At 40.4% G+C, this 15421-nt stretch overlaps 1 protein-coding gene and 1 long non-coding RNA gene across 4 annotated transcripts in view; one reads left to right on the top strand and one right to left on the bottom strand.

Annotated features, from left to right (window-relative positions):
• ARID5B (AT-rich interaction domain 5B) overlaps positions 1-15421 on the bottom strand; it is a 182715-nt gene that overhangs the window by 20021 nt on the left and 147273 nt on the right. For all 3 annotated transcript variants that reach the window (XM_083502392.1, XM_083502393.1, XM_083502394.1), the window contains exon 8: positions 13734-13831. In XM_083502392.1, the coding sequence (XP_083358518.1) occupies positions 13734-13831 (98 nt within the window). The remainder of the gene's footprint in view (positions 1-13733; positions 13832-15421) is intronic.
• On the top strand, positions 6393-13711 carry LOC310706746. The gene is made up of 3 exons (XR_014526139.1): positions 6393-7687; positions 7998-10530; positions 10904-13711. It is a non-coding gene; the product is annotated as an uncharacterized lncRNA (long non-coding RNA).

The raw sequence follows: 15421 nt of genomic DNA, 5'->3' as shown, positions 1-15421 counted from the left end.
CAGTTTGTTTTCCATTGACAATGAATGGCTTTCTTAAGTGATTCAGATCTAAGGGAATACATAATCATCTTTCATGGGAATGATTCAATTGTCACAACACCCTTTTCTTACAGTGACAATAGTTTAAATTGATAAAAAGGGGTGGGTGCTAGGAAAATGGCAGAAATTATAGCTTACCAATCCTTGCTGCAGAATAGCCAAGATGTCATTAAAGGAATATTGATAGCAATGTAAAAAAATGTAGCCCCCCAAAATCTCTCAAACCAATATTCGAATTCCAGGTGAATCCTGTCTTTGCTAGGTTTCCTTGGTCAAGATTTCCTCAGTCAGGTCTCTAGAGGAATTTCCACACAAATGAGCTTAAAGCCCACACAAATGAGCTTATTTCCCACAAGCTGTGGGGCAGGATCCATTCTAGTCACAACTAATCCAATTGGGCTTGCACGACAGCTACAGGGGTTACATCCACTTTTGTGTCGTAACAGCAAAGTAACTCCAAACTCCCACAACAACAGAAATACCTCTTTACTTAGAAACTCCCTGCTATGCTTTCTGTTTGTCAGTTATGGTCTGGAGTGTTGTGTGGAAGCAATCTAAACCTCAGTCTCAAGTTACTTGCTTGAAGAACCAGGTCAGCAACAATCTACTTCATAGGGTTACTGAATTAGAAAAAAAACTATCTTCAGTTTCTAGAAAATACAACACAACAAAGAAACAAAGGTTTCCAACAGCCTATATGGAACTCGCCAGATATTCCAGAGGTTTTTGGGGGGAACAAGAGTTCAAAAGGCAACGGTACTAATATGGGTACACTGATTCATCATTAGCTTCCTCTGAAGCACTTTGAAGAGGCCATTTTCACAAACTGTGCAGAGCAAATAGTGGGGGTGGGCAATTCCTTTTCAGAGGTGAAGTTGCATGATTCTATAAAACAGCAGTACAAGCAGGAAAACGAAACCTGCCTGGTAACCACTGCCCTTTCATGAGTCTTTCTACGATAAAAACAAGTTAGTGAAGATCACCTACAGTGATGGGGACTCTAAGATGATCAAGAAGAATGGTGATGATTAAGAACAGATCAATAATACTGGCACCTCCATATGTGTGAATGTTCTGTCTAGGACAGTTTTTCGTAAAGGAGGTTTGCAGCGATAGATGTTGGCCTTTCTTTAGAGCTTCATATTAGTTCCAGCCACTGACCTGAAAGTATACCACTATTTTAAAGACATTCTATCTTCACAGTACTGCATGAGCTCAAGGGAAGTGCCATTCCATACTGAATCAGGAAAGCAGCAGAATGCATTCGCAAACCTACTATTTATAGCTTGCAGCTTGAATCAGGGTAGCACACATTGCAACTGCAAGCCCCAACATCAGGAGCAGGTTGATGGGGGTACACACTAATGTGGATACTGAATTACTCATGTTCAGTAGGACATGCTAACAGATGGCACATGATATCTCTCCTAATATGCTTCTAACACAGGGGGGTGCCAATCAAAGCTAAGCATTTTTCACTCCCCTTGATTTTGATGGGAATATTTATTGATGCTCTTAACTTTCACACAGAAATCTGTATGCTTTCACACAGAATTTTCACACAGAAAGTATGCCTCCATCTGCACTATATGTATAAAGCAGTATCATGCCACTTCCCCCAAGGACTCCTGGGTACTGTGGTTTTTTAAGGGTGCTGAGGGTTGTGAGGCCACCTATGCACCTCACAATGCTACAATTCCCATAGTTCCCTGGGAAAGGGGACTGAGTGTCAAAAAACACTGGGAACTGTAGCTCTGTGGGGAGAACAGGGGTCTCCTAAACACCCTTAATAGACTACAGTTCCCAGAATTCTTTGGGGGAAGTCATGGCTATTTAAAGTGGGATAGCTGTGGTCTAAACCGCAGAGCCTAGGGCTTGCCGATCAGAAGGTCGGTGGTTCGAATCCCTGCGACGGGGTGAGCTCCCATTGCTCGGTCCCTGCTCCTGCCCACATAGCAGTTCGAAAGCATGTCAAAGTGCAAGTAGATAAATAGGTACCACTCCGGCGGGACAGTAAACGGTGTTTCCGTGCGCTGCTCTGGTTTGCCAGAAACGGCTTGGTCATACTGGCCACATGACCCGGAAGCTGTACACTGGCTCCCTTGGCCAGTAAAGCAAGATGAGCACTGCAACCCTAGAGTCGTTCAAGACTGGACCTAATGGTCAGGGGTCCCTTTACTTTTACCCAACACTGCTTGACATGTATAGTGCAGATGAAGCCTATGAGGCATCCATACATGTGTAATTTGATGCATGAAGATCAATCATTATTTTTCAAGTTTGGCTCATCTGCTATTAGCCTTACTTTTGTCGGACTACAGATAAGAGGCCCAGTGTGCGTACACACACCATGCCTGATCCTGCCGTCCTACCACACATAAAGGGTGTTTATCGAAGGTATGCATAACTAGGACTTTCATACGTAACACGTTTGCATTGTGGCTGCTTAAGTTAGCAAACTGAAGCAAGCCCCCCCACCCACCCACCCAGCTGCGACCTTTCCTGCTGTGGCTGCAGCAGAGAAGAGGTTGAATACCATATACTGAAGACTGTATTTGCAAAATTTTCCTGCTCAGAAGTTCAATATTGCTCCCAAAGCACAACCTAACTTAACATTCTGAAGGTTTGTTTTAAATTCTCTGATTGTGCGCGTATATAAATAAGTTTCTTCGTTCACAAGGAGAACTTGTACTGATCTGTAGCTCAAATCAAACACGTATATTACTGGCAAAACCAACCACAGCTTTGCTTTGTTCGCAAACAATGCTACCTCATTCCTTGCAGAAAGCTCTCTTTATTCCTTTAATCGGGGACTTGTACTGAAACCCAGTAGGGAAGGTTGCCAAGTACCTCACATACGACCAAAAAATGGGAAGGCGGCATATATGGAAAAGAAAGTCACTAAAACTTCACCTAACACTGTCCTTGGGCTTCCATAGATCCTGCCTGCACCCAGTTCTGATCTGAAGGCTATTTTCAGTTTTCCCACAATATTCAGACAAAGAAGCCCAGATAACGAGGAAAGCTTATTCTTGAGACTTAAGCGATGTAAACATTAGAGGCTTAAAAAGCAGTGAGGTTGTTTCACCCTTGTAGTGTTTCAGCACATTTTTATTTTGCTGCACAAACCGTGAGCGGGTGGGGATGTCTTCACCTGAAGTACATTACCTGATGTGTCTCGCCATGCCCACAACCCCACACCAGAGGTGCCACCTTCTGCAGAGGAGGGCCCTCTGAACATTTTGAAGGGGCCTGGCCCCTTCAAAAAATAGATCAGGGAGCCGCAGTGCCTCAGCCCCCAGGAGCAGGCACCCTTGTATTCCACAAAGCTGTCATCTGAACATGTGCAATGACTTTCTCAAAGTACACAACTCTGTTCAACTGTGCTTTAAGTTTTCATATTGGAAGCTGGTTTGAGGGGGAAAGTATTTCTTAAATAAGCTACAGGATACCTATGCATCGTGGCTCAAGTGGCTTCAAACACAAGTGGTGTGAGAATATTGGAGCACAAACCACCAGAAGGCTCCTCCATTTTAAAACAACACACTTTGTGCATCTCTTGATAATGGCTTTCAGGTAGTTTTCAAAACTACAAAACAAGTATTGCAAACACACATAAGACATTTTGACTAGAGAATTAAGAATCTGCTTTAAGGAGCAAACAATGGCATTCTTCTGTCACTAGATACTTTAATTTTAATATTTTTAGTTTAGTGGGGAAGGGGGGGGGGAGAGAAACATGCTTTCAGACTTTTCAATAGTTCTTTTGTTAAAGCATCCATTACTCACATAATTGAAAAGATGTTTGTTCAGTGGCATGCTTGAGAGTACAGTTATTTAATCTTAATGATAAAGCCCCGAGGACAGAAATATAAGTAGAAACCCTCTTGTTATTTATCAAAGAAGGAAAAAATGCCAAGGCAAATAATTGATTCTCAAACTCTCGCTTGGTGGAAAACTCACAATGAAATTCACAAATTGCAAAGGTTTTCTTAGAGACAGTTAGAGGCCCTGCTGCCAAAAGTCAGTTCAAGTTCTACTACAGGCCTGAGGTGATCAATAATTATTATTTTAGTTAATAAGATTTTAAGTTACATTTGGGTCTGTACAAATGGACCACTATGGGAATGGTGGAGGTTTCCTTCATTTGCAGACTGGTAACTGTCTTCTGACGCAAAATAAGCTGCTGTTTGTATAGGTTTATCAATATGGCGGCATTTGAATGAGGATCAACTGTCCACTTACTCCTCACACACCCACACAAAAAATCCCTGAAGCAGTTTTGAAGCTGTTTTTAAATATTTATGTTTGTTTAAAAGGGGACAGATGAATATATAAACGGATAAATATACATATGGCTCTTTGAAAAATAAAAAAGGCAGGCATGTGGAGAGGAGCAAGACTGGCTGATCTAGCATCTGATTTGCTGGTATGCAAGTATATCATGCAGACTGTGAAACGGGAGAAGCCCATATTGTAAGGGAAGAAAACTGTTGCATCTTCTCCTGTTATATTATGCCTTTCTTCACTCTTACTTAATATATGACCGTCATGTACCACAGATGGCAGTTCTGTTGTACAAAAATGGCTTTATGTCTCTGAACTTTACTTCTGTTTTGTTATTCCCAATGGCCAATACAAATAAATTTAGGCAGCAGTCTTATTCTCATTAAACTCAGCGAGGCTTACTTCTGAGCAAATTTACTTCCTAGAAGAAACACAGGAGAGTGGGGGAGAGAATTGCTCTAGCAAAAGAAAAATCTTTTCTTTGATGCTTTCTTGCTTTCTTTTTGGTTAAACAAAGAACTAGCTGAAGTTGCCAGTATGGAACAAGACCTGGTTAATTTTTGCCTCGGGATGTTTTCAACAACCTGAACCCCAAACCTCCTATTAATTACAACCTTTAGTGAAGGGAAATAAAATATTTTTTAGATAGATGGTATAATAGGTTTTTCTATTGCCCCTCTGGACAGGATGTTAGTGCTTACAGATGCTCCTGAAATGTACACTTCTACAAAGTTCTCTCTAAATACTTTAAGCAAAGAAAAGAAAAACAAATAACATTTTGGTTGGACTATTGGACTCTCTTGTGTATGAAATTTCCTCACAGAATACGTATATGTCTTTAAAGCTGTTTCAGGAACCTGCTTCCAATGCCTTATTTTGACCTAACTTGGTTTTGTGAGTAAAAATAGATTTCGCTTTTCATATTATCAGGATGGGGATATTGGAATATGAGATGTGTTTTCCCCCCTCATGAAATAATCTTAAAAGCACTTCAGCTGGACATTTTTTTGTTCCGTAAAAGCAAGCATTTGAACTGTTCAGATACATTACAAATGACTGATTTAAGACCAAGACAGGATCCATAGTTTTTAAGGAGCATGAAGACCCAGCAGCCTTAAGGCTGCAGAAAGGCCTCTGACTTGTTCTCTAAAGTATCAGGTTACATTTTAAAATATAATAAACCTCTTGCTGTTATGGCTGTGGAATGAGGCCTTTTAAACCAAGGAATCAGTGTAACCAATAAAAAGGACCATCTGTCTGAGAATGCAGGGAGTCTGTAACAATAGCTTTAAGGTGTCAAGTGCCCCATTCATTTCAATAGACTCTAATCCAGATGCCTATGATATTTTAAATGTCAACATTGTTAACTGACATCGCTGCTTATTAGAGCATGTAAGAAAGGAAAATAACCACCCCAATGTGAATGACTCTTCCAACTTGTCCCAAAGTGGAAGAAATTTCACAAAGCACTAGAGGAGATGAGAGGAAGAGAATTTTGATAGCATGGAAAGAGATAATATTCAAAGGTACCAGTTTCTCTCTCTTTCTTTCTCTCTCTCTCTCTCTCTCCCCCTCCCCTTATGGGATGGATGGATGGGCTGCATGAGATGGAAAATACTTTATTGTCCTGTAAAAAAAAACAACTTAGCAGAGCTTGTGTTTCCCAAGTTTGGGGGATTGAAGTATAGTGAAGAAACAGGAAAGAAAGGTTGTCTAAATTTAGGCAAATAAGATAATGTATTAACCATCAACCAAGGACACCCACCCACACCCAGAAGTCATCTTAAAACTTTACTGTGGAAAAATTGAATGCAGACAACCAAGAAATTCTCTTATGAAATTATAGGGGAAACCAAGGCCAACCAGGCTCCTTTATGAGTTTGGGTTAGAAAATACATCAGACCGACAGAACCAAGACTTCATGGTCTTTGCTGACATGGACTTTTTTTAAAAAAAAGAGAGCTGAAATTGTATTTTTTAAAAAACAGTGTTGTCTAGAAATAAACAAACAAACAATAAAGTTTCAAAAAACACTCCTCAGAATTTGGGTCTGCAAATTATTATTGCTGTTAGAATTTGTATACAGCTCTATACTCGCATGTTCTCTGAATATTGAAATGCTTATCAAATATCTGATATTTGTATTTTATGTCCTATGGTATTTGATTTCAGTATAATACATTTGAGTCTGAGATTTTATTTCAATCTTTCAAATTTGACAGATGGTGTTGGACAGCTTTTGCTGGTTGGGATGCAATGGTATTTAGTACTTGATAACTGGCATGCAATGGTATTTAATATTGGTGTTTCACAGTTGTTATGCAATGGTGTTTGACACTATTTGATAGTTGGCATGCAATGGTATTTAGCATCTGACAGTATTTGACAGCTTCTGATGATCAGTTTTCATTTCTGAGGCCTGCCAACTCAAATCAAGAGATGCCAAAGTCGAAACCACTTGAGTTTTGAGGGGAAACCATTCAAAATACAAACTGAAATTACAAGGGCAAATGCATGCTTTCAGAATTAGAATGGAAGAATTGGCAAATGTGAATATTTACAAATATTTGCTTCAGTTCTACATTTTTATTTACATCTCAATTACATCATCCATACACACACCTAAACATTTTTCACTGAAAGCAAGGTATACCACATGGTGGAAGTAAAGACTCCTAATGCCATCCATTGACATCCAACCCCTACAATCTACATGCATCGTATACCTAAGCTCTTTTTTTCCCTTCCTACTCACATGGTCACCACAGAGTCTTATATATTATTTCTTAGAGACCAGTCCCTCTGAGTTCACAATGGGGCTTATTCTTAAATTATACAACTGCCACCACAATTTACTGAATCAGCGACATACAATTTTGAATTGATTCAGCCAGTTTAGTTATTTAGTTATTGTTTAGGTAAAGGTAAAGGGACCCCTGACTGTTAAGTCCAGTCACGGACAACTCTGGGGTTGCGGTACTCATCTTGCTTTACTGGCCGAGGGAGCCGGTGTTTGTCCGCAGACAGGTCATGTGGCCAGCATGACTAAGCCGCTTCTGGCGAACCAGAGCAACACACGGAAGCTCAGTTAAATATAGGAAGACCACCTGATGCTCAATTCAATATAATTCAAAATCGGTTGTCAGTTGTATTACCTAGGAGGTAGAAGAGTCACAGAGTTTAGCCCTCAGGTTAAAGCTGTAACATCTATGACAGTGTTAGATCTGTTTGTTGCAGCTTTTGTTGGCTTACTTATCTGCAATATGTAAAAATTCTCATTTTGACATGTAAATAAGTGCCCTATTGCTCTACCTGGATTTTAAATGTATTTGTTTGGGACAAGGAAAACACACATACAGTGGTGCCCCGCAAGACGAATGCCTCGCAAGACGGAAAACTCGCTAGACGAAAGGGTTTTCCGTTTTGGAGGTGCTTCGCAAAACGAATCTCCTATGGGCTTGCTTCGCAAGACGAAAATGTCTTGCGAGTTCGTGCGGGTCCCCCCCCTTTTTCTAAGCTGCTAAGCCGCTTATCAGCTGATCCGATAAGCCGCTAATAGCGCTAATAGCGCTAATCCGTCAATGGGCTTGCTTCGCAAGATGAAAAAACCGCTAGACGAAGAGAATCACAGAACGGATTCTTTTCGTCTTGCGAGGCACCACTGTACACAGAAACATTCTGATTCCACAACTGACATGATAGGGTTGAATACATTACATTTAAATATTTGGATTAATGAAGTAGTGAACACAACTGGGGCCAATCACTGTCTGACAATCTAACCTACCTCCATTGGGTCATTGTGAGGATAACATGGAGAAGGAGAGAACCACGTATGCTACTTTGAGCTCCTTGAAGTTAATGGTGGGATATAAATGTAATTCAAAAAATATGTGGAACCATGGAAGCATGTGAAGGGAAAGATCTAACAGCCCTCTGGTTCTGTTGCATGCGTGGATTGTTGTGATTTCACACTTCAGCAAGTTCAAATGTGCAACCTATCACTTGTGTGTGATTTACTCCCTGCTCAAATGCTGGCTATTGTACGATGATGCCATGGGTTTTGTACAATAGATGTCACAACATTATGGAGTATATGCGTGGCAGGTTTCAGTTCTGCTGAGAAGTATCCTAACAATTTTGACACTGCTGTCACCTAATATAAAAAATGGTCAGTAACAGACAGAAAGCAGACATTTGGAATTCAAGTAGTCCAAGATACCCTGATTACTAAGACGTCTTAAAACACAACATTTTTATGACTAAAGTTTGACACGGGGACACAAAGTCTGCAATGATCTATACAGAATGATGTTGTAGAAGAGGTATCTGTCCCTTTAAGGGTGGGTAGGGAACTGACAGGAAATAAAGATCAGAGCAGGGAGCTTCAAGTGAGAATATAGCTGTCATAAGGCCCAAATTGCAAGTTACATTAAACGTGTAGTATGGTGTTGCATGCTTCTTTTTTCAGTGTTAAACAGCAACTCTGTGTATGATCAAGAATGAGAATGCAGAGCATGAAGAGAGCGGTTTAACCTGATGAAATTCCTCTCCCATAGCTGATATTTGGCCCAGGAAAGAAGCTATCATTTGCACCAACAGCAGCTTTTAGGGGTTAGGGAGAAGGGTTTTCATTGGGGCCACAGTGCAGGGAGAAAGGGTTAAAACCACCCCACATGCTGCAGCCCTGATCTCTTCTGGCAGTTGCTCTTCAAAGTTGAAGTGTGCATGGCTAAACTACATTTTTGTTCTCAGTGGGAGATAACTCTGTGAGTTTCTCCAACCAGAAACTGAGGGGTGGCAGTCTATTGGGCGTCTGCTGCCAGGAAAATGGCTCAAATGGGTTTTGAGATTCACCTTTCATACATTTTAACTATCCTAGGATAGAAAAAGAAAGAGCATCTAATACTGTACATGGATGTGCCTATGTTGTAGAGATGTGTGTGTGTGTGTGTGTGTGTGTGTGTGTTTCTTTGTGCGTGTGTTTACTAGCTTTCCTTAAACCATTCTTGAGCTTTGGCATCTCTACTAGTAATCTCAATACTCCCTGTCAGGTGGAGTTACAACTTTTCAGATTTACTTCTCTGGAAGGGAATACACAATCAGTCAAGGGTGTGAGGAGTGGACCTTCCTGGACAGACAATTTATAGAAGAACACATAACCCTAATGTGTAGTCTGTTTCCTTTTTAATCACATTTTGTTTAGGAAATGTGAGGTCACAAACACATCATGAAAAGAGAGAGGGGGGGGGCAGAGAGTTCCCTAACAAAAACCACAACTTCCTGCTCATTTACAGCATCATGTCTATTTACTCAGGGAAACAAAAATCATCCATTGCGTATTTTGTGCAGGGGTAAAAAACAAACAAACAAACCCCTGACTCACTTTAACTGGCACTGAGTGAAAACTGCATCTGATCTGATATCAATATCCTTAGAACACATTGCAAATAACACGGTTCTATGAGAAAACTGACCATTTTCAATTATTTCTAAATCCCAGATGACCTAACATAGAAATGCGGGATCTTGACAGCGCACAAATCAGAAATCCAGGTTTGTGTTTTTGCAGTACTAAAGTCAGGCCATGCTGTCTTTACTTTATGTGATCAGCCACTGTAATTCTACAAGAACTGTAGCCTCCTGATAAAATAATAACAACTTGCACACTTTGTATGTGTTGAGTCACGTACATAGCAACAGCTCCACAATGGGAAAACATTAATGCTTTTTATATTGGTAATCATCTGTAACATGAGCAATTAAGTACAGTACTAATGGACTATTGCCAAGAGCTGGTACTAATATTAAAAACTGACAGAGATGAATAGGTTTGCAAGCCAAACTGGGCTGACAAGGACATTTTTATGAAGTGCTTGGACTGATTTGATTTAAACCAATCAGAGAGGCAGGTTTAGACCAGCCAGCCCTACAGCGACAATAATGCATTCATGGGCATTATACGATTCCTGCTATGCTTTAAATAAAAACATCCATTGATTCTCGGCTCAAAGCAACTAGCGCTTGCATTATTGCACTCATTAATAAGGCAAAAGGACGCTTAGAATGCATATCCAAAATAACACTTAGTGAACCCACTGGCAACAACACTTTGTTTTAAAAATGAAAATGTTTACTGGAAGCGAGCCACTTGCAATTAAAAAACCCAAATATGTCAATAACGCACTGAAATCATGCTTAAAGGTAAAGGTAAAGATACCCCTGCCCGTACGGGTCAGTCATGTCTGACTCTAGGGTTGTGCGCTCATCTTGCTCAAGAGGCCGGGAGCTGGCGCCATCCGAAGACACTTCCGGGTCACGTGGCCAGCGTGACGAAGCTGCTCTGGCGAGCCAGCACCAGTGCAGCACATGGAAATGCCGTTTACCTTCCCACTATAAAGCGGTACCTATTTATCTACTTGCACTTAGGGGTGCTTTCGAACTGCTAGGTGGGCAGGAGCTGGGACCAAACGACGGGAGCTCACCCCGCCACGGGGATTCGAACCGCGATCGGCAAGTCCTAGGCACTGAGGTTTTACCCACAGCGCCACCCGCGTCCCTTTTAAATCATGCTTAGCCCTTCTTTATTTGAAAGGGGGAACACACACTGATTTTTGAAAGGGGAGCCCACAGAGAGCGCTTTTTCATGTCAGACCATCTTCCCTGTCACTGTCATTTTCTACTAGTAGCAGTTCTTCAGCATCTCAGGCAGACATCCTTCCTGGTCCTGACACCTGAGATCACAGAATCATAGAATAGTAGAGTTGGAAGGGATCATGAAGATCATCTGGTCCAAGCCCCTGCAAGGCAGGAATCTTTTGCCCAAGGTGGGGCTCAAACCCACAACCCTGAGGATAAGGGTCTCATGCTCTACCAACTGAGATATCCTTCTATCCATTTGTTAAAAACAGCGTGGATTACACGTGAGATTTGGGGCATGCAAAGCATGCTTGAGCCACAGTACTGTTCCTATCTAGTCCAAATTGTTACTAACGGATAAATCAAACCTGCAGAAAACTGTGTCAACTGCAACTCAACTGCTTATACAGTTTTTAGGTGCCAGTCAACCTCTGCCAATTTTGTTTGTTTACAACTGCTTTCATTGAAAAAGAACAGTTCTGCAACCTAGACAAATGGATTCAATGGCCTTTCTTTCTAATAGTTTATTCAAAACGTTTTGCAAAATGCCATCTAACGTTGCTAGGCAAGGCCTCCAAATTTCCAAATTTCTTTCCAAATTTCCTATTACATTTTAAATCTGGTCTCATCTACAAAGTAGGCCTTATGCTGCTTAACTGAAGTGTGAAAACTGCAGCTTACTTTGCTACCACTTTAGGAAAACCTGCCTGAAATACAAACTTCTGTTGATGGGGGGAGGGGGAGAGCAGAAACCAAGAGACATCAAGAAGCCAGAAAACGTCCACCTGTAAAGTTAATATTCCTGTCTGAGAAAGGTAGGGTCCAATTCACAGAAGCAACAGCACCAACAAACCCACTTCTTTGTTCCCACTTCTCACAAAGCAAGAGAACAGAAGCATGAGTAACAAGAACGGAAGCGCCAAAGTTTGGGAGAAAGAATTCTAGGCATGGCCAGACAACCTTTGCCCCACAAACGCATCCTGGCATGATCAAGGGTAATTCATGCTCCACTCATTATCTATTGGGGGGGTGAGAGGGTATTTGGACCAATCAACCCTTCCTCCGCCTATCTACACCAGCACTGATTTGCAATGAGTAACAAAGATTGCATTAAAACCACAAAGTGTGATTCCATGGCCACTTTTCTTCTTCCAGAAAAAAACAATCAAGGCCACAATCTGGAACGGGGCCAAACATCAGGGTGACATCGACACCTTGGCTACTATTTGCCTCTGAAGTTGCTCTCCATGTAGCTGCTTTTTCTAGAAAACTAGGTGGCCAATGAAGCATGCTTTTTTAAAAAATGTGCTTAACACAACTTGTCGCTTGATCCTGAAATGGAGACTACACTCAAATGTCCCTCACAGCAGTCACCTTCCATGTGGGCACTAACACTGCCTCTCCTGTATAGGGAGCTATGCAATTGAGTTATAGACAAATTTTAATTAATGCACTTAAATTAGTCGAGTCCATTGATTTCAATGGGTCTACCCTTGAGTATGACTTAGTTGGATACCACACTATGTTCTTTTTCTCCCAAGCCATTTTCTTTGCCTCCCAAGCGAGGCAAAATCCCATGGAAATCAAGGTGACAAGGAACCAGCTAACCTCCATGGGATTTAATGGGACTTGCCTAAACTAAAATTCTCTAAACTGTGCTCACTGGCTATGATCCAAAGAGTCTGTTTACTTTGACTCATATTATTCAGTGGGATCAACTGAGAACGGCCAACTCTTAATGTGGATTGTCCATAATTTGTACGGTTCCATCCAAGCTCCCACGCTAGAAGACATTTACTTACCTACCTGTAAGACTAATCAGATTTTCACTCTGGAATTTAAAGTGAACATAGTCCTATACAGAATATGGCTGGCACCTCACTTCTTTCAGTCTGGCTAGCAGTTAACACTTTAGAAAAGACACGTATGTTCAACGTATGTCAAAAAAGCATTGCAATGCTGTAAGATGGTGATAAACAAACACTCTCTTGGCCCCTACAGGAAACTAGTTAGTGATCTGGAGCATGAGATCATATTGCTCATTTCAGAGCTTGAAAGCACACATATTTTATTAATGGCCGTATTTTCTCAAAATTCTTTTAAGGAAGCATCACAACCGTATCATGTTATCCGATGTACGCTGGATACCCAACCTTTGGAAACTATTATTAACTCAGAAAGGGTACAAAATCAATGTTTATAAAACAGCAACTCTGCTGCACTTTAGAAAGATAAATGGTTGTCAGCTGCAAGAAGAAAGGAGAGAAGAAAACATTAAAGGAATATGGAAGAAATGTGTCCCCCCCCCCCCGTGACTTATAATGGGAACATCCCACTAATCTGAAGACAGCCATACATTGCTTTATTTGCATTTATCTGCAGAGTGGTTTTTAAAAGACAAAAAAACAAACAACAAAAAACCAGCCAAAGCAGTTAAGATATGATCATTTTGTCCATCATCAAACCATCATCTGTTTTGCTCATCAGTTACAGCTTCTATATTATAGAAGCTTTGGTAAAACAAGGTATGAAGAAGAAAGGAATCAGATCCCCCGATTTATTTGTTTTGCAATCGGAGACACACACTGGTTTAAATTACAGTATATTACAGGACTAAACTGGTGATGGAATATTTACTGGGCCTTTTGTAAGAGGCCTTCTTGGCTCTCCCCCCCTCTCTGCCCCCATTTCTTTACAAAAGGCTTTGAAGTCCCTTCAAATTAATTTTTCTCCTTTATTAAACAAGCATTTCATATTTGTTATCTTACCTTTCATAATGTCTACGAGTACACGTGGCTGCACTTGTGCTCCCAGGGTTACCACCTAATTCATCATAAATATGTTTCCATTGTCGGCGGGCTGTTATCTGTAAAAGTGGCAATGGAAAATTTAATCTTGCATCTTTACAGATATTTGTGTGTGTGCAGCGTTTGAATTCACAGCAACAAATGTATATGTGAGACATTTAGAACGCCATGTACTACAAGCATTGTTAAATCCCCTGTAGAACGGATTGAATATGTATCTATGGCTCTTTTAAAAGCAAAAGAGAGAGAGACATTTTTCACATTTGCTTCACATAAACCTTTCTCTCTTTTTTTTGTACAATTGGGTTTTACTGCTGTCTCATTATCAAGCAATTTTGCTATTTTGTGTGTACGATTTCTTGAAAAGGAACTTCAATCAATTGAGGGCCATTAAGCATCAAAATGTATGCAGACAAATCCCTTGGTAAATTATGAAAATGAATCTCAAACTAAGCACAAATAATGATTACATAGTTATTTTAACTGAGTTAGTGAAAATGAATCCATTGCAAACCCTTAATCCATCACAGGCTCCCCTAAATCCACATAGACTCACAGCCTGTAACTCTATATGTTACAAGCTGTTTATTTTCATCCGTCTGCGTCAGTAAAATATATAGTTCAAATGGTAGTGAAATCTAAACACTATCCAATGTTAATATCTGAGTTATTTGGCTAAATGGAAGAAAATAAACATCTTATAAAATATTAACTTGCAAGTTATGTTTTTTTGGTGGGGAGGAACGTTGCACAGAAAAATGGGGCCAAAAGAATAATAGATACAAGACCTGGCAAAATAATTGTTCTGAATTCCACTTCATTATTTTCTATAGTCTTAACAGGAAGAAAAACAGGATCCTGAGAGGCAAAGCATGGTAATAGTCAACCTTTTTCTGCATGCAATTTAAAAAGTGGGGGCATGTTGTGGGAAATTGCTTGGAAAGGATGTTTTAAAAATAAATTCTGAGTGAATTTTGTCATTTTTGTGGAATGCTGTGGTGCTTAATAGAGAGTCCCACAGAATTCTTTACAGTTACCCACAGTGCTGCTGATGAAGTTCACTAAGGAGCCAAAGGCAGCAATCAAAAGAAAACAAATATCAAAACTTGCAATCTGGGGGCCTGTAATTTTAATCTTAAAAAGAGCAGATGAGTGGAGCAGTTAAATATTATAGGGTAAATGATGCTTTTCCTGCTCTGCATAAAGATAAAATGCTTCCTTTTCAGAAACCCAGCTTCAAAGGCAAAAGACATGTTATTTGGTAATGTTATAATTTCAGAGAAACATCCTTGAAGCTTATCTTTGTTTTGTTCTCATTAGACATAACCACCGCCTACTTCTAGATGCCGATTAAATCAAAAATGCCTATTTGTTCATCAGTAGTATGAAATAACCTAAAACCTTGATAAAACTGTCTTCTGTGTGGGGAAATTAAATATTCAGTTACAACTTATCTGCAAAGCTGTTTTGGTTTTTTTTTCAACTTAAAGGACTGTAGAAATGGCATGTACACACACCCGGATCCCACGATCCTCCCTCCACACGCTGTGGGGATATTGTGTACAAAGAAACAAGGGCTCCTGGCGCACAATATCCCACCAGATCTAGAGTGCATGGGGCAAAACTGGCAAATCCAGGACTCCCATATG

The sequence above is a fragment of the Podarcis liolepis genome (assembly GCF_965112155.1).
Source record: "Podarcis liolepis genome assembly, chromosome: 5".
NCBI lineage: Eukaryota > Metazoa > Chordata > Lepidosauria > Squamata > Lacertidae > Podarcis > Podarcis liolepis.
The sequence above is the reverse complement of the archived record's forward strand: the minus strand, read 5'-3'. Positions and strand labels throughout refer to the sequence as shown.